The sequence below is a fragment of the Apodemus sylvaticus genome, chromosome 1 (genome assembly GCF_947179515.1).
Source record: "Apodemus sylvaticus chromosome 1, mApoSyl1.1, whole genome shotgun sequence".
In the NCBI taxonomy this organism is placed as follows: domain Eukaryota; kingdom Metazoa; phylum Chordata; class Mammalia; order Rodentia; family Muridae; genus Apodemus; species Apodemus sylvaticus.
Window position 1 is genome coordinate 24,237,824 of NC_067472.1, and position 25,426 is coordinate 24,263,249.

The following is a 25,426-nucleotide window of genomic DNA, read 5'->3' on the forward strand; positions in this document are numbered from 1 at the left end:
TGTACTGGGGGTACTGCAGTCACATGTACTGGGGGATACTGCAGTCACATGTACTGGGGGATACTGCAGTCACATGTACTGGGGATACTGCAGTCACATGTACTTGGGATACTGTAGTCACATGTACTGGGGGATACTGCAGTCACATGTACTTGGGGGTACTGCAGTCACATGTACTGGGGGATACTGCAGTCACATGTACTGGGGGATACTGCAGTCACATGTACTGGGGGATACTGCAGTCACATGTACTGGGGGATACTGCAGTCACATGTACTGGGGATACTGCAGTCACATGTACTGGGGATACTGCAGTCACATGTACTGGGGATACTGCAGTCACATGTACTGGGGATACTGCAGTCACATGTACTGGGGATACTGCAGTCACATGTACTGGGGGATACTGCAGCCACATGTACTGGGGATACTGCAGTCACATGTACTGGGGGGGTACTGCAGTCACATGTACTGGGGGGTATACTGCAGTCACATGTACTGGGGGATACTGCAGTCACATGTACTGGGGATACTGCAGTCACATGTACTGGGGGGGTACTGCAGTCACATGTACTGGGGGGGATACTGCAGTCACATGTACTGGGGATACTGCAGCCACATGTACTGGGGATACTGCAGTCACATGTACTGGGGGGGATACTGCAGTCACATGTACTGGGGGATACTGAAGTCACATGTACTGGGGATACTGCAGTCACATGTACTGGGGGTACTGCAGTCACATGTACTGGGGATACTGCAGTCACATGTACTGGGGGTACTGCAGTCACATGTACTGGGGATACTGCATAACTGTGTCCCTTTGGAACCTTATGATATACATTTATTCTGAGAAAGGCACTATTTTATTTCATTTAACATTTCTGAAATATTTTAAAGCTGCACCCTTTTAATTTTTTATTTTAATTTTTTTATTTTTTTATTACATTTATTTATTTACTTGTTAGAGGACAGCTCGCCGGAGTCAGTTTTTCTTTCCACTGTGTGGGCCCCAGGGATGGAACTCAGGTCATTAGTCTTGACCTGCTGAGCCGTCTCAGCAAGCCTAGGGTCAATTGGCAGTTGTGAGTAATTACCTTACCCAGATCCCAAGAGCTCCCTATGTGGCTGAAGTTGGTCTCAAACTCAAGATCCTCCTGCCTCAGCCCCTCTACAGCTACAGAGATTACAGATATATACCACAGAACCATATGTCCAGCCTCTTTGTTGTTTATTGGTTTGGTTTGACTGTTTTCTTTTGTTAAGACAAGGTTTCTCTCCTGAGTTCTATCCAAGGTTGAAAACTGCAAAGGAGGTGTTGTACATAGTTCTCAGTAGGAGAACATCAATATATTTATACATAAGCATTTATTATTACTGATTTACTACCTTTAATCTACAATATAATAAAATTCACAGTCTATATTTTGTATGTCTTTACATACTCAAAAATCATCACTGTCTGAAGGTTAGGTGATCACCTACCTGCAAAGTATCTGCAAAAATTACGATGAGATTCTTCAGCTCCAGAACAAGGTCAGGGTCAATGCAGTAAGACTGCAAATGAAGACGCACAAAACACCGAAAACAGAAGTTAAAACTAAGACATGAGAACCTGAACCTTTGTCCTTAGAATCTGGGTTAATTAGATCCAAGGCTACTTTCCTCTCCTCAGGACATTTAAGAAAAGACTACGGTATGTAAACATGTAAGACAAGTTCTCCATGGGAAAGAAAGGATATTTGTATCTCAGTAAATCTTTACATTTTTGAAAAACTAGTTACAAACTCTAACAGTGGTCTACATTATACCACACATGTCTAGTTCCATTATGTATCTATTCTCCATCTTAAAAGGATATATTACCTTTCCCAATTTAAGAATGGCAATTTAATTTTTTCTTAGTACTTTGCCAAAAAAAAAAAAATAACTTTTAAAAAGACAGAGCAATTATTTCAGTCTCTCTTTTTTTAAATTTAATTATTTTTAATTTATTCACTTTACATCCAAATATCAGCTTCCCCTCTCCTCTTCTGAGAAGGGACAGCCCACTTCTCGGTAACACCCCCGACACACTACTCCTCCTGCTACCCCCCCCCAGAAACATTAGGTTGCTGCAGGATGCGACACATGCTCTCCCACTGAGGCCAGATAAGGCAGTCCATTTAAGAGAACAGGATCCACAGGAGGCAGGCACCAGATCCAGGGACGATCCCACCCCACCCCACTCCTTTTTTGGGGGATCAAGCTGCTCATCAGCTACAGATGTGCAGGGGGCCTAGGTCCTGCCCAGGCCTGCTCTTTGGTTGGTGAGTTAGTCTCTGGGAGCCTCCAAGGGTCCAGGTTAGTCGACCCTTTTGGTCTTCCTATGGAGCCCCTGCCCTCTCGGGGTCCCCCAATCTTTCTCCCAACTCTTCCATAAGACTCCCCAAGGTTCTGTATCTACTGTCTGTGTCTTCACTGTCTCTTAATAACACTTAAGGTTTTGAATGTGATATTACATTTACTATGTTATAGTTTTATATTAACACATACATTCTGAATGTAATATTATAGTTACTATGTTACAATTTCATATTTAATGTCATTGTTTTAATAGGAATATGGCATATGTGCATGTACTTGGAGTTGATTTCAATATAAATCATAATAGACTATATCATTCTTCGACTGGGCTAGCTCAGTGGAAGAGGACCTCCTTGCATACATGAGGCCCTGGATTTCATTCTCAGCACCCTCAAAATATTTTAATTACCAAAATATTTTTTAAAGTTTTATTGCCAATGTATCAAAAATCTATAAATCTATAATCCTAATAAGTATAAATATAATATACTCATAAACTAAATATCATAAAGTTCCCCTTTTCACCTATTTTAAATCTTAATTAACAATTATAATAACTGAATACAAAATTTTAAGTATAAGGCTACTTTATTGAAGGCAAACAACTAAAACTAGTTATTTCCACTAAGGGCATTAAGAAGGTAGTTGATCATTTAATTTTTACCAGTTAAAAATGATTTCTCATTATATGGAGGTTTATTATTTCAAATGAGTTCAAACTGTAAAAATTATAATTTTTTTTTAAAACTATAAATGTTCTCAAAAAAGCTCTGCTGAGTTTTAATGGTAGAATTGATTTTGGAAACAAAAATAATCTGTCATAATTAAAAACCCTTTCTTCACAGTGTTGCTTGGTGAGCTAATGAAGAGGTCCGTCGAGTCTAATGAGACCAGCCTAATTTCTCATTTTCTCAAGTAAAAGTGTCTCTAGAAGCCCCAGTCAGCTACAACCATAGCCGCATGTAACCATAAAGAAACCTTGATATTACTACTTACAAGTCTGAGCAATTGCCTAAAAATACAGAGTAATAAAGGTGCAGTTTTCCATATTATACAAATCAAATTAAATTACAATTATTGACACAACTGGTCTGACTTACTGAGTGAGCTCTGAGGACAGCAATTATCTTTGAGAGGGCCATGTTCCAGAGTTCATCCGTGTATGCCCTGGTTACTAATCCTTGGGTCACATGTAAAATGTGATCTTCCACAACAAAGAACCTAAAATGGCAATTACCCACACAGCATGAGTTTAGGGGAAAGGGAGAAAGCGCAAGTAGAAAATAATTATTTCTGACTTTTAACAAACTTGAATAAAATTAGTAAATAGTTGTTTTCCATATTAGATACATACCCTACAATTTGAGTGAAATATCTTCTATAGCCATCAACTGTTTCATGCTTCAAATGAAAAATAAAAAGTCAATTTAAACCAATAAATACAGTAACATAAAAGTTTTAAGTCACTATAACTTGATTAATAAATATTTATTGAGAGCCTACAAAGTTCTGCTTACTAATTAGGTATCAGGGATATACTTGAAAATAACAAAAAGTCCTTTCTCTGTGGATTGTACATTCGAAACGTTTCACTGCTGTGCATGTGAACACATGACATGTATTTGTGTGGACACATGCTGCAGTAGGCACTGGGAAGTCGAGACCCCTGAAGGAGCTGGCTGTCTCCTCCCACCCCCACAGAAGCCCGATCAGCCACTAGCAGCTTTACCCACTGAGCCACCCTGCCACCCTCGTGGAATGTGTATTCAAAAGGAAAGAGACGATAAAAATGTTAAGAGGTAAACAGGCGTTCCGAGCCTACTTCTGACTGGCTGAAGCCAACATACCTTCCATTTGAGCTAACGCCCCTCCATCCTACCTCGTCCCAGGTTCTAGGCTTGCCCACCGTGATCTATTCTCGCCAAACTATCAGAGGATAGATCTCCAATAGCTACGAGAACATCATATCCTCTACCAAAACCTTTTACGTGCCACCCATAACACTTTTATGCCATTTACAACCCAAGTCAAATACCAGAAGAATGTAATATTATGGGGTGGGGCTCGGGAGACAGTTGCGGCTAAGACTTTGCTCGGCAAGTGATCAGAATGGATATAAATGCTGCGTGAGCACACCGGTGGACCAGTAATTCTAGCACCGGGAGGAAGAGTAAGGTGGCTGTAAGAGCAGCTACAGCAGTAACCTCTGGGTTTGAACAGAGACACCCCCGCCCCCAACGAATAAAGTGAAAGAGAGGTTGAAGATAATTTTCCACATTAGCCTCCAGCTCCCATAAATACCAGCACATACATGCATGCATTCACACGCGCAGGCGAGCACATGCATGTGTGCACATATATGCACATGCCCACGTATCTTTCAAGTTTTAGGTGATGGCTGGTTTTTCTTGTCAACACAACACAGTCTGGAGCCTCATAGGGAGAAGACATCTACCTCTGATTAGCTGTGCTCATTTCTGGGAGGATTTGTCTTGAGTGCTTCATTGTGGAAAGAGCTGCTCTAGAAGTGGGCACTTGAGGCCTGGATTTTCATTCACATTCATTCATTCATTCATTCATTCACTCTAAAAGAAGGGGAGCAGAGCACAGGCATGCCTGGATCTACTGCTTTCTTCCTCTGCACGTGGATGTGATGTGACCAGTTCTCTCAAGCCCTGAGGCCGTGACTTCCTGCTTCAGTGAGCAGGGCTGGAGGCTTGACCCTGTGTTACTCAGAACTCACTCTCCTATCGCACACACACTGCACTCATTCCTCGTCAAAGCTACCTGGGCCTCTGCCTTCACTGGGGTCACAGCAGATGGGGGTTCTGAGGTGGTTTTGCATGTGTAGTGTCTGTGAGTTACAAACACATTTAGTCATGTAAATGTCACCACAGCCAAAGTTTCTGGATTAATTATACTTTTCTGCCAGATCCTCAATATATTTAAGAAAAATCTATTTCTTTTCTCTCTTTTTTTTTTTTTTTACAAAGTCTATCCTGAGGCTAGAAAAACGGTACTTGCTGCTCCCACAGAGGACCTGAGTTCAGTTCCCAGCACCTATGAAGAGACAGACAACCACCAGTTATTCCAGTTCCAGGGGATCTAATGCCCTCTCCTGGCCTCTGCTACCCCAGCCACATACACATAACTGAAAATAAAAATACAAAGAAACAGTCCGTCCACTGTGTTTAGTTGTTTCATTCAATGTGACAAAGAATCACAGCGTACAGTTTCCCATATTGTCAGAAACAAGTTGTCACTCCCTGACATTCTGCTTGCTTACCTGTTTTTAATTCAGTGTCTGTCTTTCCTTATAGAATGTAAACTCACGAGAGAAGAGCCTGGCCCAGTTTTGCTCACTAGTGTATACTTGGCACCTAAATCAATGACTAGAAGTAGTAGGTGTTCAATAAATATTTACATGTGATGAGCAGTGATTTGTCCTCAAAAAACTAACGCCAGGGACAGGCAGGTGCAAGCACTGTGCGGGACACAGGAAACCACACTCACCGCGCTTGACTGAGGCTGCAAAACCAGGCGTGCCTGCTTCTTCCTTTGCTTCCGGTAATAATTTTCAAATGTTTCTTCATCACCCTAAAGAACATCAGGAGAATGATGATCGCGATGGCCCCTCCCACCTCCCTCCATCCCTTCCCTGCCCCCGCTGAGACAGCCCTCCCTCCTCATCCTCTAGGATTTACGTTCCTTTTCCAAACTGGAATGTAAATGACAGATGACATTTCATACTGGAGGTCAAAAAAAAGGGGTTGGCATGAGAGCTCAAAAGTAGCAACTCTATTTGGAAGTTACCGAAAATAAAGTTCAAACAATTAAACATTTTCCTAATTTACCACTTAACCTTTACAGGCTTCTCACGGAGGACCAACTAAAACATGGTCCTCAGTTAGAGTCGTTAAATAAGGAAAATGCCTGTCAGACTATAGCCTGCCTCTCTCTCCAGGCACGGCCCCCATCCGTCGTCCACTTTCCAGCTCTGACATGTGCTCTCCCTGGTGGGCGGGTCCCAGCTCACATTGTCTCTATGACATGTTCACTCATCTTTCACGACCCCTCCCGGATGTCTCATCCTGAAGAAAGCTTTCCCTAGTGTCCCAACGCAGGTCAGTTCCAGTTTTTCTATAACAATTCATACTTCCCTACCACAGCACCATGCAGCAAATACACGAGCTTTGCTAAACACAAGTACGCAGACGGATACACCGCAGCCTCTCTGCTTAGTAAGAATCCTCTCAGTTAAAAATAAAGTTGGGAGTCACTGTCACCTCTTCATCTAAGACTCCAAAACAACACCGACGACAACAAAAAAGAAAATTTAACGATAGAAAAAAATTTTCAGCAGAAAAAGTTGATTTATTTTCTATAAGTAGCTACAAAACCATTACTCTTTTAAATGTCATCTGAAATTAAATTCATAATGCAGAAAAATTGTCTCTCCTATGGGAAGCCTTCTAATGTTCTTATGCTCCAGCTATGGAGAACTACAAAGTAGCTATGTTACTGATTATCTAATCCTGAAACATTAAGTGAAAGTGTTTAATTAAAAGTCTGAACAAATGTAGAAGATGAGACATGAAGCATAATATAAGTGCTAGAATTTTAAAACAAAGTGTTGTGGCCTCACTTACACAGAACACGTACAAGGAGCGCCCCACCCCGCTGACACTCACTCTTCACTTCTGAACAGCCCGACTCACCGCCCTTACACAACTTTACTGACTTAGCATACTTTGTCCAAATGAATTTTCTAATGTAAAATGTTTTGATGTTTATTTTCTTCTAGAGAGTACAAGGACTTAGGTGTTAAAATTATTATTTTACTTCAGGAATAAATTATTCTCATTAGTTCTTAATGGATCCAAATAGCATAAACATGTGCTATGTTCTGATAATGAGTAGATTAAAAACACACATCTGTATTCAGAATTAATATCTTTTACATTTTTATAATACTAAATATGTTTGATTTCTTTCTTAATTTTTTTCAGGTTAACATTTTATTATTAATTCAATGGTTTTTAATATTTAATGTTTATTGCTATTAGACATGAAGTTCTAAAGTTTTCTACCATTTGTTTTTTGTTTTGTTTTGTTTTAACAAAGCCTCGCTATCTTGCTAGGCAGCCCTCATAGCTTCCCCTTTGCAGCCCTCTCTTCCGGGCCTTCTGAGTGCTCAGAGAACGAGCGTGTACACGCTACACACGGCTGGAACGGAACAGCTTAATAAGGACTTTACTATATTAGCTTGTCACTTCAAACTCTATACGTGATTTAATTAGATTATAATGTTCAAAAAAAAATGTCCTTTACTGGGGATCATGAAGCCAGAAGGCTATCTACTAAGAAGACTTCCATAAAGTAACAGTGGTGAGGAAAAAAATATCAACAAATACACAAACCATGGCACAGAAATGATATGGAAACGCTATGACACAAGACAGAATGACTTCTCTAGAAGGCCATAATTCCTTAAAAAAAAATGGATCCAAATATCTGAATGGATGAGGTGCCAAATACTTCATGGGAATGTCTTTACAAGGACCATGACCTCAGCAAACGGTTACGGCAAGCACCGGGTGAGGCGAAGCTGTTAACCTGGGGCTGGCGAATCAGCAGCATGAATGAAGCCTTCATCAAAAAAACAGAAGTCAGGAAAGAAGCAAACATAAACTCACGGGATGAAAAGCTCAATAAATCAAGTAACTTAGTGGAACGTGCCGCCAAGAGACTAGACAGGCCAGAGAGCACGTGGCCCTGAACAGACTGGAGCTCAGGACAGACAGACTACAGCAGCAGGACAGAGAGCACAGGGCATTAAGATAAGGTTGAGAAAACCTCAAACAGCAATAAAGAAAAAAATAAAACTTAAATATGCCCAGAACATTCCCGAATTCTCAAGCACGGTCAGAAGAACAAGCCTGAACAGCCACGGTGAAGGAGGACCTGAAGGGCAAGCCAGAGGCACAGAGGACACTTTCAAGGAAATCCCAGCCAAGAGGAACTCCAACCATGAAAAGACAGATACCAAAGCATGGGAGAAACTAGAAGGCCTCAACCGGCATGACCAAAAAGGAATCCATCCATGCCACATTATAGAGAAAATGCTGAGACTCTAGGCTAAGAAGGAACGAGGAAAGTCACAGGGGAAAACGCCAACTCAGTCACAAAAACAAACCCAGAGTTACCTCACAGCGTTCAGCAAAAAACCCTAAAAGCCGAGGAAGGCTGGAGCAATCTGCTTGAAGCCCTGAGAGTAAGAAACTGTCAACCAATCCTCCGTACCCAGCAAAAGCATCTTCTAAAATGGAGGGAGAAATAGGAAACTCCAAGATAAGCACAAACAAAAGCAATCCACAACCACCAATCTAGCACTGCGCGCCGTGCTAAAGCAATCACACACACTGGAGACATAGACGAACCTGTGAGAACCACCAAAGAACCAAATATATCCAACTCTACATCCAGGGATTCACACACGCTACAAAGACACTTAAGTGAAGCTATATCCTCAGCCCTAAACTGCATCTCGGTAAAGCGATTATTTTAAAATGGGTAACTCCTCCACTTACAGTCTCACAGACTGGGAGGCCTGTTGTGAGATATGCACTAAAGTTGTCATTCTGTGAACATCAGAGGGTGTGCTTACACAGTCCTAGATGGTACAGACTATGATACACTTAGCATATCAAAAGTACACAATCGCCCTGGGTCTACACAAGGTCAGAATCAACACATATACTCACCAAAGCAGAATAAATGTGTAAGCATCGGTAAACAGGGGAAAAATCAACGAGATCTTGAACAGTTAAGACCTGAAAAATAAATCTATTTTTAAAAATGATAGGTTAAACTATGAGATAATACCGAGTTAAAGACAGTGATTCACAGACTATTTTATGATTTTATTTAATGCTCCCATAGAAGGCATACCATAGAAAGGCAACCCCATTTCATTTCACTTTGGTGTTTTTATAGCTTATTCCTTAAGTGTTTACTACAGTTGCTGACTATTATAGATTACAAAAATAAAAATAAGTTTTCCGCCCTGTACTGTGAGGAGATTCCAGGGGGTGCCAGGCAGGCTCACCACCACGGCGCTACATCCTCAGCTAGAAACAGATCATGCCGGGTAGACTCTCAGAGCACGGCTGTGATAGCTACGTATTCAGTATTGCTTTGCGCAAAGGTAACTCCTGAGTTTACACTCTAGCTTTGAACAAAGTTCCATCTGAAGTAGCAAAATCGTGATTCCCACCACTGCTCCAAATTAAAAGCTCTCACTGTTTCCCATGTACCATTAAAAAAAAAAAAAAAAAGCTCATGCTATTTAAAATTAGGATTATCAATTTTAAGATACACGGAAGCCTCTAGAATATATGAAATTATTCACATTATGTTGTGATGACAAAAACTATTTCTCAGAATTCATTAAAAATAGTATAAAAATCTCTCAAACTTCAGAAGTTTGTGAATCCCTTTATAAAAAGAATATATTTCTATTCTTATAAATCCTGAATTACACTCTTACTTGTTAGGGAAAAAATACGAACACAAAATATAGAAATAGTAAGAGAGATCCAAAGAACAGGAAACAACCCAAGAACCCTAAGCAATGGACTCAGAGCCAGCATATGACTCTAACGTTACCAACAGTTAGAGACGTGCAAAGCAGGCTGGGGAAACTGAGGACAGAATGGTCTGTTTCTACCGTCCACAACTCCAAAGGAGAAAAGAACACAGACATCCTCTAAATATTCCTCTAAATATAATATAGTATAGTATAGTATAATATAATATAACAGTCTTCGATGACAACCTATACAGAAAGCAACTTCAGCTACTCAAGGGTTTCTCAGAATGAAATGCAACATGGGTTGTCCCTCTTCCTTATAATACATTTTTTTTTTTTGTTTTGGTTTTGGCTTGGTTTTTTAAGACAGGGTTTCTCTGTGTAGCCCTGGCTGTCCTGGAACTCACTCTGTAGACCAGGCTGGCCTCGAACTCAGAAATCCTCCTGCCTCTGGCTCCCAAGTGCTGGGATTAAAGGCATGCACCACCACCGCCCGGCCTTACAACACATGTTTATTGGGCCTTCTACAGGCCCCTCACCACTGAGCCGCCTGCGTCCTTAGCTCTACTTTTAAGCCACTCATTTGAAATAAAGGACAGGAACTGGAGAGAAGGCTCAGCGGATAAATTGCTTGCCTTGTCACTCAAGCGTGAAGGCCAGAGTTCAGATCCCAGCCCCAGATGGGTGTGGCAGCCCTCGGGTAGTCCCAGCATTCCTCTCAAACTGTGGGAACAGGGTATCTCCAGAGCTAGCCGGCCGGGCGGCTGAGCAGTTCGGAGGTCAACTGAGAGGCCCTGCCCCAGTGACCAGAGCAGACAGCGACCTCCCTGTCTTCAGCCTCAGACCTGGACTGCACAGCCACCTCCAGAGCATCCACAACCACACAGAGAAACATACACAGATAAATTATAAAAGTGGACATTTCAAAATATTAATAATAACACAGGGCAGACTCAGCAGATGACTGTGGCAGAGTGAAAATTTTAAGAAACAATAGGATCAAAGAATAAATTTGGATAGAAAAATAAAAAATTAAAGATAATTTCAAGATTTCTAGACAGTTGGAGATTTAAAAAAAAAAAAAAAGCTAGCAACAAGGCTGGAGAGATCACTCAGTGGTTAAGAGCACTGACTGCTCTTCCAGAGGACCAGGGTTCAATTCCCAACAACCACAAGGCAGCACATAATGTAACTGCATTTTCAGGGGATCTGCGTTCCTCATACAGACATATATGCAAGCAAAACACTGATGCACATAAAATATAAGTAAATAAATAAATAAATAAATAAATTTAAAAGACGACAATTAATCACAGATATCCTCCCCCATTCAATTGTTCAACATCCCAAGAACAAAAGGCTATGGCGTGCTCACCCCTAAATTGGAGATCCTTTCACAGTGCTAACCCCAAGCTCCAGGCAGACAGAGGCCCAGCACAGAAGGCACACATGGAATCCACTATTAGCTGAGGAGCTACTGGCATTAGATAGCTGCTGGGGGAGGGGAAGGCATTCTGCTTGTTTTACTGATGGTGTGATCTCTGGTAGGTCAACCACAGGCCAGGGTAGGTCCCATCCCCAGGACTAGCTCGGCAACACAAACTGAATTCAGTGGGAAGGAGGAAGAAAAAGGGAGAGGAAGAAGAAGAGGAGGGGAAAGGAAGGAAGGAAGGAAGGAAGACAGAACTTCAAAGTCGGTGGGAAGGGACGGGAGAGTTGAAAGGGTGTTAGGGAGGAGCTGGACGGCAGGTATGCTCAAAATACACTCTATGGCTTTTTCAAATATTTAGTTAAAAAATTTTAAGTTTAACAGAGGCTAAAACGGACTTATTCTGTAGCACCTCAATACAAACTGAAATAAAATGGTAGAGCGTTGGGAAGACAGCTCAGTCGCAAAGCACGGGGAACTGGGTTCGGATCCCCAGAACTTAAGGAGCGGTAGCATACAATTATAATTCCTGCACAGAAGGGAACAAGTGGGTTTCTGGGCCTCATTCCCCAGTCAGCCTAGCCAATCAGAAAACCTGAGGTGGCTTCAGTTAAATGGCTCAGTGCTTGTCACGCAAGCCTGACCACCTGGGTTTGATCCCTGGAGCCCATGTAAGAGATGGAAGGAAAGAATCGGCCCCACCAAGTTGTCCTCTGACCTCCATACACCCACTGTACAACACACATTCTTCCACAAGTCATTCATGTGTATGTGTACACACACACACACACACTCCTGCACACACATGCATGCATGCACTAAATTTAAATTAAAAGAATATTAAGATAAAGAGAATGATTAAGAACACACCTGATATTCACCTCTGGCATCTACATGAACAAACATGCATTCATATCTATGTGTTCTTGTGTATTCATATGCACATTAAACAACTACTACACACATATATGATATAGGATAGGGTAGGGTAGGGTAGGGTAGGGTAAGTCAGACCAAATAACAAAGTCAAAAAATTATGAAATAAAAATTTGTCTTAGCTAGTTCAAATACCATTACTAACAAGGAGAGAGAGAGAATAGATTTAGTTTTACTACTAATTATGCCAAACCGCAATGTTCTACTATCTATAAACACATAATCTGCAGTATATCCTGTTTGTCTATTATTATATAGTCTAATATTTCAGATCATCCACTGTGCACTATGGGCTGATGAACATAAATCAATTTGCGCATAGAAGACACATCACTTGTGGGACAAGAAAGCATTCAATAATAAAGGCAGGAAGAAGCCCAGTACCTCCTCGTCATTCTCCGCCTCCTCTTCAAGGGCATGTTTCAATACGATGTCATTCTTCTCTTCTAGAGTCCTGTCATTATTTACATGCATATTTTTCCCAAACCTCATATTATTTTGCTTCTGCAGAGCAGCACTGAAGCTCTTCTGTTGTTGTGCCTATTTTCGGGAGAACAAGATTCATATTATTTCAAAACTGGTTCTAGTCAACGCTGATCCAACTTTACTATCCATCTGTCCATCCGTCCGTCCATCCACCTACCTATCTACCTACTTCTGTGTTTGGTCAACTCTTGCTGTCTAGCCCGGCTGAAGTGGAATTCACTATGCTTCGTGGCCTGGCCAGATACTTGAGACCTCTGCTTCAGTTCCTCAAGTGCTGGGTTTATAGTTGTGTATTACCATGTGCAGTGTTTAAAAAATTTTTAAAAACTTGTTTACAACATATTCCTTTTTTATATTAGATTTTTCTTAGATGTGTCAGAAGTGGAGGGGGCACGTGCTTTTGGGGTCACACTTAAGCCTCTTTCCTCAGGAATCAAGTCTTGGTTTGTTTTATTGAGATGAGATCTCTCACTGGGACCTGGAGCTGACCAAGTGCTCTGCCCACAGCTGCCTTCCCAGGTCTGAGATTGCAGCAAACACCACGTCTGGGTTTTTTATGTGGGTTCTGGGGATCACACTCAGGTCCTCAGGCTTGAGGCGCAAGTCCTTCACCATCTGAGCCACCTCCAACCCCAATATTTTCTAATTATTTAAATGTGGGTGCAGGATTTGCAGCAATGCCCTCTTTTTAATTCCTGATTTGTACTTTTAAAATACTCTCACTAGGGACTGTCAATTTTATTTGAAAAGATTAAGATCCAATTATTGGCTTTTGTCACGTCCACACTGCATTTTATCTTTTATTATGCTTGTTTCTGATCTTATTATTGAACTGTGGGTTTTAATTCTGACTGTATTTTTAATATGTCTTTAAAAGGGACAATTTGTCGGGGTTGGAGAAATGGCTCGGCAGTTGAGAGCACTGGCTGCTCTTGCAGAGGCCTAGAGTTCAGTTCCCAGCACACACATCAGGCAGCTCCCGACCACCTCCCACAGGGTCTTCAGGGATGCAGCACCTCTGGCTGCCTCAGGCACGGCACTCTCACACACACACCTACACACAGACACGTGCAACACATAATGAAAAATAAGATCAATCTTTAAAAAGGAACAGTTAGGACCTTAGCAAAACATTTCTTCCACTTCTAGGGCTGACATTTATTTTAAGGCACACCTGGCTAGAAAACATGAGTATAAAACCGTGCGGAGGCAAGAAGAGTTGGGCTGGTGAGGGACTCAAGGACTTCCATTAAACTGGCTTTACCTAAATTCTTAAAATAGCTCTAAGTCCACAGAAAGTACTGGCAGAATCCATTCTAGAGGGGGACCAGGGCTCGTAGGTAAGCCTGACCACAGCTGAGCACCCCAAGACACACTTGACTCCCTGGATAAACCAAACTGTTACACTCACCTGCTTCATGGCTGTCTCCCCTATTTTGTCAGAATGCTTTCGAATGCTTTCCAGAAAGTCCTTGAGATCAGACATGGAGATGTCTTTGATATCTTCCCGGAGTTTAGGGAGAGTTTCCATCATGAGCTGACAGAAGCGGTACTGGCTAACCCGGGGGAAGTACACGTTCTCTAACTGATCCATTGTTTTAAGTGCAGAATAATACCTGCGAGGGGTTAAAGGGGAACGTAAATAAAAAGTTCATGTCTTTATGTCTTTGACTTTATGCAAGGGCAGGTAATGAGTCAGACACTCCCGGTTAGGGCTGGGTTCTCAGGGCCGGAATGTGTGCCTAGCATGCACAAGGCCCTGGGATCCACGTATAGCACCAGGAGGGAAATAAATTAGCACTCGATCTCTCTATCTCTATCACTAAACACACTGTGTACACTGTACACACATTGCCAGTGAACACCCACGGCTTCTACTAACATGATCTTTACTTAGTTCCTTTCCAAATCTGTAACATTAGGAACATCATCATAGTCGTTGCAATACCTTAACTGTAAATAAACTTCCAAGTCACAACATATTACTTAGTTATTTACTAGGTGATTTCTTACTATCTCTCCTATCACAACATCTATCCATACCATCAAAAACTACAGTACATGTTTCATTCTAAATAAATATAAAATTTATTTAACTTTTTTTTAGAAAATTTCATACTACTATTTAATTAGAACTACAACTAAATGCCTCAAAAGTCCAATAAAAATCACTTATTGAGTGATTTCTTTCAATTTGACAAGTATTTTCTTAAAGTCACTATGTATCAGCTCCTATGGAACAAATCAGGTTTTAAAAAAAAGATTTATTTATTATATGTAAGTACACTGTAGCTGTCTTCAGACAGTTCAGAAGAGGGAGTCAGATCTCATTACAGATGGTTGTGAGTCACCATGTGGGTGCTGGGATTTGAACTCAGGACCTTCAGAATAGCAGTCAGTGCTCTTAACCGCCGAGCCATCTCTCCAGCCCCCATAAATATATTTTTTCAACCCTCTGAAGTACAATTTAATGGTAGCCAATACTACTTATATTCTGTAGGTGAGAACACTGAAACATAGTATGGAACTTGGACAACATATCACAATGAACTGGATCCAGGACTCAGAAGTAGAAACAACACACTTAGGTTGAATTATATATCATATAAGATAGATATATATAATATTCATATATATATATATATGAATAAAGTAAGTTTCAAAGATCCAATGAAAAGCTAGAAAATACTTTTAAACTGAAAGATAATGGAAAAGGAACATATCAAAACGTTTTGGTGGCACACGCCTTTAATCCCAGCACTTGGGAGGCAGAGGCGGGCAGATCTCTGAGTTCGAGGCCAGCCTGGTCTACAGAGTGAGTTCCAGGACAGCCAGGGCTACACAGAGAAACCCTGTCTCGGAAAAAACCAAAAACAAAAAAGAAACAAACAAAAAACCCTTGTGCCAAGGCATGGCTCATGTCTGTTACGCTGCATTTGAGGCAGAATGGTCTTAAGTTCAAGAACATGGTGGGCTACAATAAGATGCTATTTCTGAAGGAGGGAGGAAGAAAGGGAGGGAGGGAGGCAAGAAAGGAGAAGGGGGACGAGATCAGTGTTCTAAGCAAATTCCCTATCACATAGAAATTGGGGATGAGTCTCCAAGTCAAAGGATGGTTCCTGCAGCTGCAGGGAGTCTGCAGCTAAGGACGCTTGCTCCTCTCCAGAGAACCAGGACCACAGTTCAGTTCCCAGCGTCAACACAGCAGTTCACAACCATCTGTAACTCCAGTCCCAGGGAATCCAATATCCACCTTTGGCTTCTGCAGGCACCAAGCACACACCCAGGCACACACACAGGCACACACACAATGCACACACAGACACATAGACAGTGCACACACACAGGCACACACAGTATACACACACTGTGCACACATACAGGCACATATACAGTGCACACACGGGCACATACACAGTGCACACACAGGCACTCACACAGTGCATACACACAGTGCACATACACAGTGCACACACACAGTACACACACAGTGTACACACACAGTGCACACACACAGGCACATACAAAGGTGCAGACAAACACTCACATACATGAAAGTACCTACGTACACTGTAATCCAAAAGACCAATAAAAAACATCATAAAGAACTTTGAGAATGGACTGGAGAGATGGCTCAGTGTTTAAGAGCACTTGACTGCTCTTCCAGAGGTCCTGAGTTCAATTCCCAGCAACCACATGGTGGCTCACAACCATCTGTAATGGGATCTGACGCCCTCTGCTGGTGTGTCTGAAGACAGTGTGACAGTGTACTCACATACATTAAATAAATAAATAAATCTTAAAAAAATAACTTTGAGAGCTGGGTGGTGGTGGCGCACGCCTTTAATCCCAGCACTTGGGAGGCAGAGGCAGGCGGATTTCTTAGTTCAAGGCCAGCCTGGTCTACAGAGTGAGTTCTAGGACAGCCAGGACTACACAGAGAAACCCTGGCTCGAAAAAAACAAAAAAAGAACTTTGAGAATCCCTTTGCTGAAATAGCTCAGTTGGGAGAGCAGTAGACTGAAGAACTCACAGAACACAGAGGACAAGCTGTTTTTTTTTTTAAGTGAAGTTGATAAATGGAAAATAAAAAATGAGGGTGACTTCAAACTTCCCTATATCAACCATGGCAGACATCAGAGAACACACATGGAGAGAAGCAAGCCCATCGGCTTGCTCACACATGTGCCTGTGTGTGTGTACACATGTGTGTACATGTATGTGTACATACTTACACACATGACGAGTGCGCGCATGTGTGTACATGTGTGCGCGCTCGTGTGCGTACATGTGTGTGTACACACGTGGGGGGGGGGGAATGAGCCCAGCTTGTAGACCAATCTTAGTGTCTAAATACTATTATTGCCTAGAGGAGCCTGGGTACAGCAGAAAACTGCACTGAGAGCCCTGGGCATCTTACTAGATAGCAGGAAAGCACACAAAAGCAAATGACGGACAAAATGGGCATCCAAACAAGGATACAAACAGGACTGTGGATTTCTCTAGACAAAAGGGAATAATCTGTACATCGGGGTTTTTTTTTCACCCCCCACCCCCGAGACAGGGTTTCTCTGTGTAGCCCTGGCTGTCCTGGAACTCACTCTGTAGACCAGGCTGGCCTCAAACTCAGAAATCCGCCTGCCTCTGCCCCCCAGTGTGCTGGGATTACAGGCGTGCACCCAATCTGTACATCAAATAGAATAAGCTAACATGTTTAACTTTTAAATAATCATGACTTCACAGCAATAATCAGAAGGGGGAAAAAGGAGCAAAGAAAGCAGAGGCTGGGGCAGAACAGAGCCCAAGACAATCCCCACCCAGAAGACACCCAGAGGCCCAGAGGCCACTGAGGAGCAAGGAAGTAGTGGAGAGATGGAAGAGAAAGAGAAGCAGAGGGAGGTGTGCACAGTGAAGGGAGGCAGGCTGGATGGAGACTTGAGGGTAGTGAGGAACAATCTGAAATAGGCAGCCTGTGATGTCACCTAAGGCCAGGGTGAGGTCTTGGCCCAAGCCACCTCCGAGGACCATGTCTGGGTCCATGGCCCTGCAACAGTAGGGGGGTGGGGACGGTTACCACCAAAGGCCATGCAGACATCCCTAGACTGGGCTATGGTCTGGGGTCACGCAATACCCGAGGGCTATGGAGACCTGGCTCTACCCCCTCACCAGCTGCAGCATTTTGAAGAGCTGGCCCCACCCCTTACTAGGACAACCTGGGAGAGCAACCCCGAAGGCCCTCAATGGCAGCAGAGCTCAGGAAAGGGGGCTGGCAGGTGAGCTATCCCTGAGTGTGTGAGAACCAAAGAGCTTGCCTGCCTGCCCCTTGTTGGCCTTTCCTGGTGTGTGAGTTGGGGGTGGGGTTGCCTCCTCCCTGTTTGAAAGCTCACCCCACACTGCGCCAGCCAGCCAGCCAGCCGCCAGCCAGCCGCCAGCCAGCCGCCAGCCAGCCGCCAGCCAGCTGCCAGCTAGCCACAGCACTTGGAAGAGCAGCCTGTACCTTGCCTGGGAAGCACAGGAGAGCTAGCCCTGGTGGAGGGGACACCTGTAAGCCAGCCCTGAGGGTGTGCGCCCCTCGCTTGAACAATGCTGGAGAGCTGGCCCAAGTGGCCTGGGTACAGAGCAGACAGGATGACCAACTCAGCTACGACCCAGGCTCAGGTCCAGAGTGTTGAGTTGGCCCACCCCGACATGTACCCCATTGATGAAGTGCTGGAGCAAGTGATGAGCCTGTCCTGCAGAGCCAAGGCTGCAATCCACATGACACAGGGCAACAGCAGGAGACCTGAGACGTCTCAGCGAGGATCCAGTATGGAGAGTGTAGCAGAAGCCAGAGGCCTCAAAGCAGACCGATGACTCACTGCAATGGACATTTGTAAGAAAAGACACGTGGACAGAAGGGTGTGCTGTGGGACACACCACAACACACTGCAGCTCCAGTGAGATTTGTTTTTGTTTGTCAGTTTTATTTTGATAGGGAGGTTGCAAAGGCAGATATGGAGGGATGAGGAGATGAATGGGATGGGTGCATGAGGTAAAATTCAAAAACAATCAAGAAAAGGTTAAAAAAAAAAAGAAAGAAAAGATAACAGATTAAAACTGAAACCCCTTCTCCATACTAAAACAGCCAGTCATAGTAGGAATGGAATAGAAACATTTTTTAAAGTCACTATTTCATAACTTCAATGAGAATTAAGTTCTCAAACTACTAGGTGAAAAGTTATTAGAAAACATGACTCAAAGTATTTACTAATTACTACTCATTAATTGCAATTTTTTTCCAAGGGGTGTGTTTCAAGACAGGGTTTTGCTGGGTAGCCCTGGCTGTCACGGAACTCACTCTGTGTAGACCAGGTTGGCTTCAGACTCAGGGATCCCCCTGGCTTTTTTGTCAATTGCTAATTTTAAAAACAGATTTGGTAGTCATCTCCCCTTCACCAAATGATCACTGTCCACTCCTTTTGGATTGCCTATGTATCCTTCATACACTTCATATTACTTGGAAACGGATGCGGCAAAGACTCTTTATTTATTGCGACCCTTTTACAAGAAAAATAATTATTCAGTAAAACGATAAACTTTGATATGTGTAATTAAGTGTGCCTACTGCTGCTTTCCTGTGTGGTAATGGTAAGCACACTGCACGAAAGGGTTAGAGGTAAGGAGGAAAGCACAACTCAGACTGGCTGTAATCCCCACCATCCGTGTCAGCTGACCCCCGTGCCAGCCAGGCCCCGTGAGAGCCGGCCCCGTGCGAGCTGGCCCGTGAGAGCCGGGCCCGTGAGAGCCGGCCCGGTGCAAGCTGGCCCGTGAGAGCCGGCCCCGTGCGAGCCAACCCCGTGCAAGCCAACCCGGTGCGAACCGGCCTCTGAGAGCCCGGCCTCTGAGAGCCCGGCCCTGTGCGAGCCGGGCCCCGTGCGAACCGGCCCCATGAGAGCTGGCCTGTGCTTACCAATAAAGTTTAATAGGGCAGAGAAGCGGACTCACCTTTTCATGCTCATCTGTTCCTTCAGCTTACTGTACATCTCCAACACTGCATTAAAAACAACATTTTAGCTTTAAAGAAAAGTATGTTCGACATAACACATTCATTAGTCTTCTCTATACTACTGGGTATATACTTAACGGTTTCAAAAACAGTTATGTGTTAAATTAATAAAAATCATTTAATTTTCACATATTGAACATCAGATACATTAACATTCATTTGTATACACTGACACCTGCAATGAGACAGGAACCTAGTAAGAATTAGTCTATTCAGAAAATACTAACATCTCTTTTCAGAAGTGAAATTAGAGAAAGAAAACTAGGAGACAGTGGGATTCATGTGACTCAACGTAAATAGCACAGCAGTAATACAACTAACTCCATGAGGAAATTTACAAAGAATCTACAAAGAAAGAAAACTGTCAAATGTTAACAGTGGGGTGAATTATAACAGTGGAAACGGATCCAGCAAAGAATCTTTATTTATTGTGACCCTTCTACAAACTCCCCAGAAATATAATTATTCAGTAAAACAATAAACTTTGAGATGTATAACTCTGGTACCTTCTCCAACGCCTGGCACATTGGAAAATGTTCGTGTTGCTCATCAAAAGGGCAGGTTGGGGAAGGGGAAGGGTGTGGCAGTGGAAAGCACTCACATGCGCTCGGAGATGCTGTGCAAATGTCTGTCTGTTACATGGCCCACTACGGTATGTGTTAATCCAGCTCTCTGTCATTCTACCAGCACCCACCCTTGGACTTATTCTATAAAGTGACAATGACAAAGCCTTCAACAAAGGAACTGTCTCTGTGACTCATCCAATGTCTTTAATGGTGGCAGAGGGACTGTTAAACCCCATTCAAAGTGTTCCTCAACCCTGAAACCTTTGGAAAACTGGCATTTTACTTATTCAAGGTTAATATGTAAATCCCTGGTCCACCATGTACTCAACTGAGCAGGCTTCTATGAATTATAAGAAGAGCTATTCTCTTTAGTGAGAAAACAACAATACATTTATCTCATCCAATACAAACTACCGACAATGTTGACAATGTCATTTATATTCTAAGCTAAATTTATATCACATACACAATATACAAGGTACTCTACTTCCCTGCATATGTTGGGTTAGGTTTCTTCCTAAAGAGAAAGTACATTAGACCAGGCACTGACATTTTGCTGACAATACGAAGAAAAAGAAACAGCATGCACCTGCTCTGTTTTGTTTGAACAGGAAACATCCAACTTAAAACATTCAGTCGGGTAAAGAAACTACTGGCTAGCTCTTCAGAATGCATGTGATATCCCAGTAATATCTGAGCCAGACCAAAAACTAAGTCTTTCCAAAATACAGGAGAAAAGGCAAAAAGGGAGAAGGCCTGCCTAGCATTTTTGATGTGTTCTTGTCTCATCAGCAAAGTGAGATTGTGAACAAGGCAAAATCAACCCGTTAAGTGGCAAACAGAAAACAATACAAAAACCAGAGGTAGAAAATTAGCAAATAGATAAAGGCCAGAAAAAAGTGTAATGTAAAGACACTCTCCCTGAGGGGAAGTATGCAGAAGAAAATACAGACAGACAAACAGGAGGTCGGGTCGTAGTGGGAATGACCCAGTTGGCCAGCTATGCAGAGAGGAGAGGGAGATGTTTAGGAAACAGAGGCAACCTGGGAACATTTACTTTCTAAAACTCCTGGAAATACAGAGTCCAGAGCAAACATGAAGACAAGTGCAGGCCTGGTTGGGAAGCCGCCACGGTGAATGTGTAATTCCCAGAGTAAAGACAACTACATGGCATTAGCAAAATATAATTTTACCACAGTAAACATCATATGATACCCAAGGCTGACTCACCTGGGAGACATAACTGTAATTTCTCTACGACAGTTGTAATATTTCTCTGCTGAATTCTACACCGAATTATATCTTCTGTCTGTGCTATCACCTTAGAAAATGAAAATGTTGACAATTTTGAACAGTTAAATGACATCCATGTACTGTGTTCTCTCCCTCTCTCCCTCCCTCCTTCCTTCCCTCCTCACCCATCCATCCATCCACCCATCCATCCATCCATCCATCCATCCATCCATCCATCACTTTCTTACCTCTTTTCCGGCATCTTGAAACCTTCGGTTGGTATCAGTAACCTGCACCTTAAAAATAATTTCACCTCAGTTAGGCAGACACGGACAAAGCCACCCTGCCGGGACTGCTCACCCTTGTAATCAGATCATGCTTCATGAGGAACTCAGAACAAAGTAGCGCAAATTCAAATTAACTCTACAGCTTGAACTTGGACTTCTGATTGAAAGGAGCTTTTGTTAACTTCAATTGGTTATGACAGTTCTTTTTAACAGATTCTGTGGCAAACTTCTCAAATTTACTCTGGATTTTTGAACTTTACTTGCTTTTCTGAGTCTGTCAAACAATTCAAATCACTGACCCAATTGACCACTGGTCCCTCTGTGACAACTTCAATGAGGTCTATGTGCCATGCACGGTCACAGGAAATGGCGATTGCATTTTACGGTAATTAAACATTCATACTTTCTGAATGCAAGCCCTGGGAGGCTGATGGACATCAAACACAGAACTCCCAATCCACAGCAACATGCTCAGGCCGCAGCTGCAGCAGAAGTTCAGCGTGGATTTTCCCACATAGTGAATGGCTCATTAGGTCATCGTATGAAGAAGCACATTCTCATTTATTAAAAACCTCATTAGCTGCAGAACAGAGGTGCTCAGTGACCTCATGACGCCGTCTCTGGTCTCTTGTTATCTGAATATCCTTCACATGATGGTCTCTCTAATCACAATCTTTGCATTCTGTCTGATAAGCACTTTAAATGAAAAGACAAGACAATTCATATAATTATTTTATATTCTGACTGCAAATCCAGACATAGTTTAATAAATAATGCCTCTGATGTGGCAAAATGTGGAGAGGGACTTTAATAACTTTTCAATATAAATTGAATTATATTGAAAATGATTTATAATAAATTTTCACATTAGAGGACAGCTTTTAACACCATTGTATTATTGTCGTTTGAAAACCCTGAAACTGCAAATAGACCCTTCACTGTCTATCTCCTTTCTGAAAGTGCACCCAATGGTCCATACACTATAGTATTATATAATTTAATGAGAATAGAGGCGAGAAGCAGTCGAACGTATTCCTACCTTCAGCTTTTCCGCACCTGCCCTTACTTTGAGGAGTTCCGTGATTGCGTCCACAAAGCCCTGGTGGTGGAAGTTACACATTTTTTCAATTTCCTTGTCATGATTGCGGATACAAGCATCTAGCTTTTCCATAAACTTCTTGTGTGCATTTGGCTGATCATCATATACAGATCTGTATGTATAAGAAAACTAAAATGAACTTCTCAGACAGCAAAAGGTTTTCCTATTAAGCTCAATCTCTGCAACAACTACAGATTTAATCTCTGAATAAATGAATTGGACAGTTGTTACTTCCACAGAAATAATTTTAAGGGAAAATATTTCATTTCTTTTTGAGTATGCTAATATTCAAAGACTCAAAAGCTCTTTAAACATATCCCTATGTATCCGGGAATAAAGACCTGAGGCTTGGGATATGTGGGTCAAATACCAGTCTCCAACATATGAAGGCTCAAAACTGAATCAATATTGCGAGTAAGAAATATAGGAAGAATCTCCTGGCTTTTATAGCATTTACTATGTGTCAGAATGTTCTAAAAGCTACATAATGAACTCTTTCATCTTCCCAATAAGTCTATAAGGTGGATGTTGTTATTACCCTTGCTTTCCAAATACATATTCATTTGAAATGAATCTCACAATTCAAGATTGGTGACTGGAATATGCATCTTGGCTGTCTGTTCCAAAGTTTACATCCTCAAGTCCAAGATCAGATTGCAGCAACGGCACATCTGCAAGCTAGGTCCGAAAGCGCAGCTCACGCTAACTCCACAGAAAGGGCGGCGCGCCCCTTGACTATGCAGTGAACTTGCCCTTGGCTCTGGGAATGAACACTAACCAAGGGCAGCGACAGGCCAGTGAGCCGGTCCACACAGGCGGTGAGTCCCAGTCACAGGACTGTACCCTGAAAAGCTCGGAGCAGCAAGGCTGGAGGGGATATCACTAATGACAACAGGGCAAAGACTGCCCACACAATACCACTAAGGGAAACAAATGGAAGCTGCTCGCTCTCTGCCCAGTGTGCCTTCCCCGCTGCTAACTACAGCGAGGACCACGAGGACCACGCAGACCGCAGACTGTGAGCACAGCACCTCTGACAGAGCCGGCTGCGTCCCCCAGCCGCTCCCTCCTGTTTAAAGGAGGTTCAGTACGAGTTCTGGTTTTTGCCACCAGGTCTTCATCAATCATTCCTGTGTGAGGTAATTTTTTCCTCTGTCGGGCAGATAAAGCTGTGGTCCTTGATAGTTAATCTGGATGTAATCATATACTATTTTGTATTGTAATTTAAACGTTTGTATATGCTATATATTTTGTTTCTCCAAACACACCAAAGCCTGAGTATTGCTTCAGGCCTCTGCTCTGAGTGCTACCAGCAGTAGAGACAATATGGGTTGGTAATTAAGAACCTGAGCTCTTTAATGCTTCCTTAGAATGAGAGTCTGGTCTTGGTAGCTTCTTTTTCACACACATATGCTTGCTTCTACAAACACACAGACATCTTCCAAATTTAAAATTCCACCACTAACCTCGCCTCAAACTTCAGTCAAATCTCTCCACATGAAGGCCTGATGAGCATTTATCTTCAGTTTACTCAAAAGTGAATTCCTGCCCTGTTCCCCCAAGCCTGCTTTTCCCATCCTCCTCCTCATCTTAGTAAAGTCCACGTGTCTAGCTTCTCGGGCAAACACCCTGAAAGTGTCCCTCACTACGTTTCTCCCTCTTCTAACCACAAATAATTAACCACAAGCATATCCAATCTACAGCCCAGACAGTGACACAGGCAGCCGAGCACATATGTAACTGACAACATACTAGATGGGCTGGTGAGACCTCAGCAGGTCTGCCTGCTGCCAAACTTGACAACTTGAGTTAGAACCCCAGAACCCCAATGGCAGAAGGATAGAAACTATTCCCATGAACTGTTCTCTGACATCCACAACTATACCACGGAACACATACACACATGTGCACACACCGCATGTGTACATACATACTTACACCTATATAAATAAATGTTTTTTTTAAGTTGGCCACCTCTAATGTAGCAGCTCTACTGACATCACCAGCATCTCTGTCAGTGACGTGTCTTGCGTCAAATCATCACCAACTGCTTCCTAACTGGTGTGACTTTACCTGGCCTCCCCCTTCCAGTATCGTCACAGTAGCCACACAAAGAATAATGGGAATATTAAACTATAAGATCTTACAAATATTTTTTTCTCTAGCAATAGCCTTGCAAAGCCCTGTTTGCTGCTCGGGGTTAAACTGAAAATCTTATATCCTAAGAAACCCCTTAGGGACAAGCAAATTGAAATGGGTTGCCACCCATTTTGTTTCAAGGTCCATGGGCTAGGAGAGATGCATTTGAGCCCAATGCTGTGACACATATTCAGTCTAGTAGCCCTCACAATCCAGATTCCGGGGGGCTGAGGAGGTGGCTCAGTAGTAAGAGCACCCCACAAGGACTG

The 25,426-nt window shown here is 42.7% G+C and overlaps 1 protein-coding gene across 2 annotated transcripts in view; it reads right to left on the reverse strand.

Annotated features, from left to right (window-relative positions):
• Exoc6 (exocyst complex component 6) overlaps nucleotides 1–25,426 on the reverse strand; it is a 143,522-nt gene that overhangs the window by 96,787 nt on the left and 21,309 nt on the right. For both annotated transcript variants that reach the window (XM_052186626.1, XM_052186615.1), the window contains exons 2-12: nucleotides 22,959–23,130; nucleotides 21,881–21,928; nucleotides 21,630–21,720; nucleotides 19,773–19,818; nucleotides 14,200–14,404; nucleotides 12,687–12,842; nucleotides 9,111–9,179; nucleotides 5,860–5,943; nucleotides 3,701–3,747; nucleotides 3,447–3,567; nucleotides 1,486–1,557 (exon numbers count right to left, since the gene is read on the reverse strand). In XM_052186626.1, the coding sequence (XP_052042586.1) occupies nucleotides 1,486–1,557; nucleotides 3,447–3,567; nucleotides 3,701–3,747; nucleotides 5,860–5,943; nucleotides 9,111–9,179; nucleotides 12,687–12,842; nucleotides 14,200–14,404; nucleotides 19,773–19,818; nucleotides 21,630–21,720; nucleotides 21,881–21,928; nucleotides 22,959–23,130 (1,111 nt within the window). The remainder of the gene's footprint in view (nucleotides 1–1,485; nucleotides 1,558–3,446; nucleotides 3,568–3,700; nucleotides 3,748–5,859; nucleotides 5,944–9,110; nucleotides 9,180–12,686; nucleotides 12,843–14,199; nucleotides 14,405–19,772; nucleotides 19,819–21,629; nucleotides 21,721–21,880; nucleotides 21,929–22,958; nucleotides 23,131–25,426) is intronic.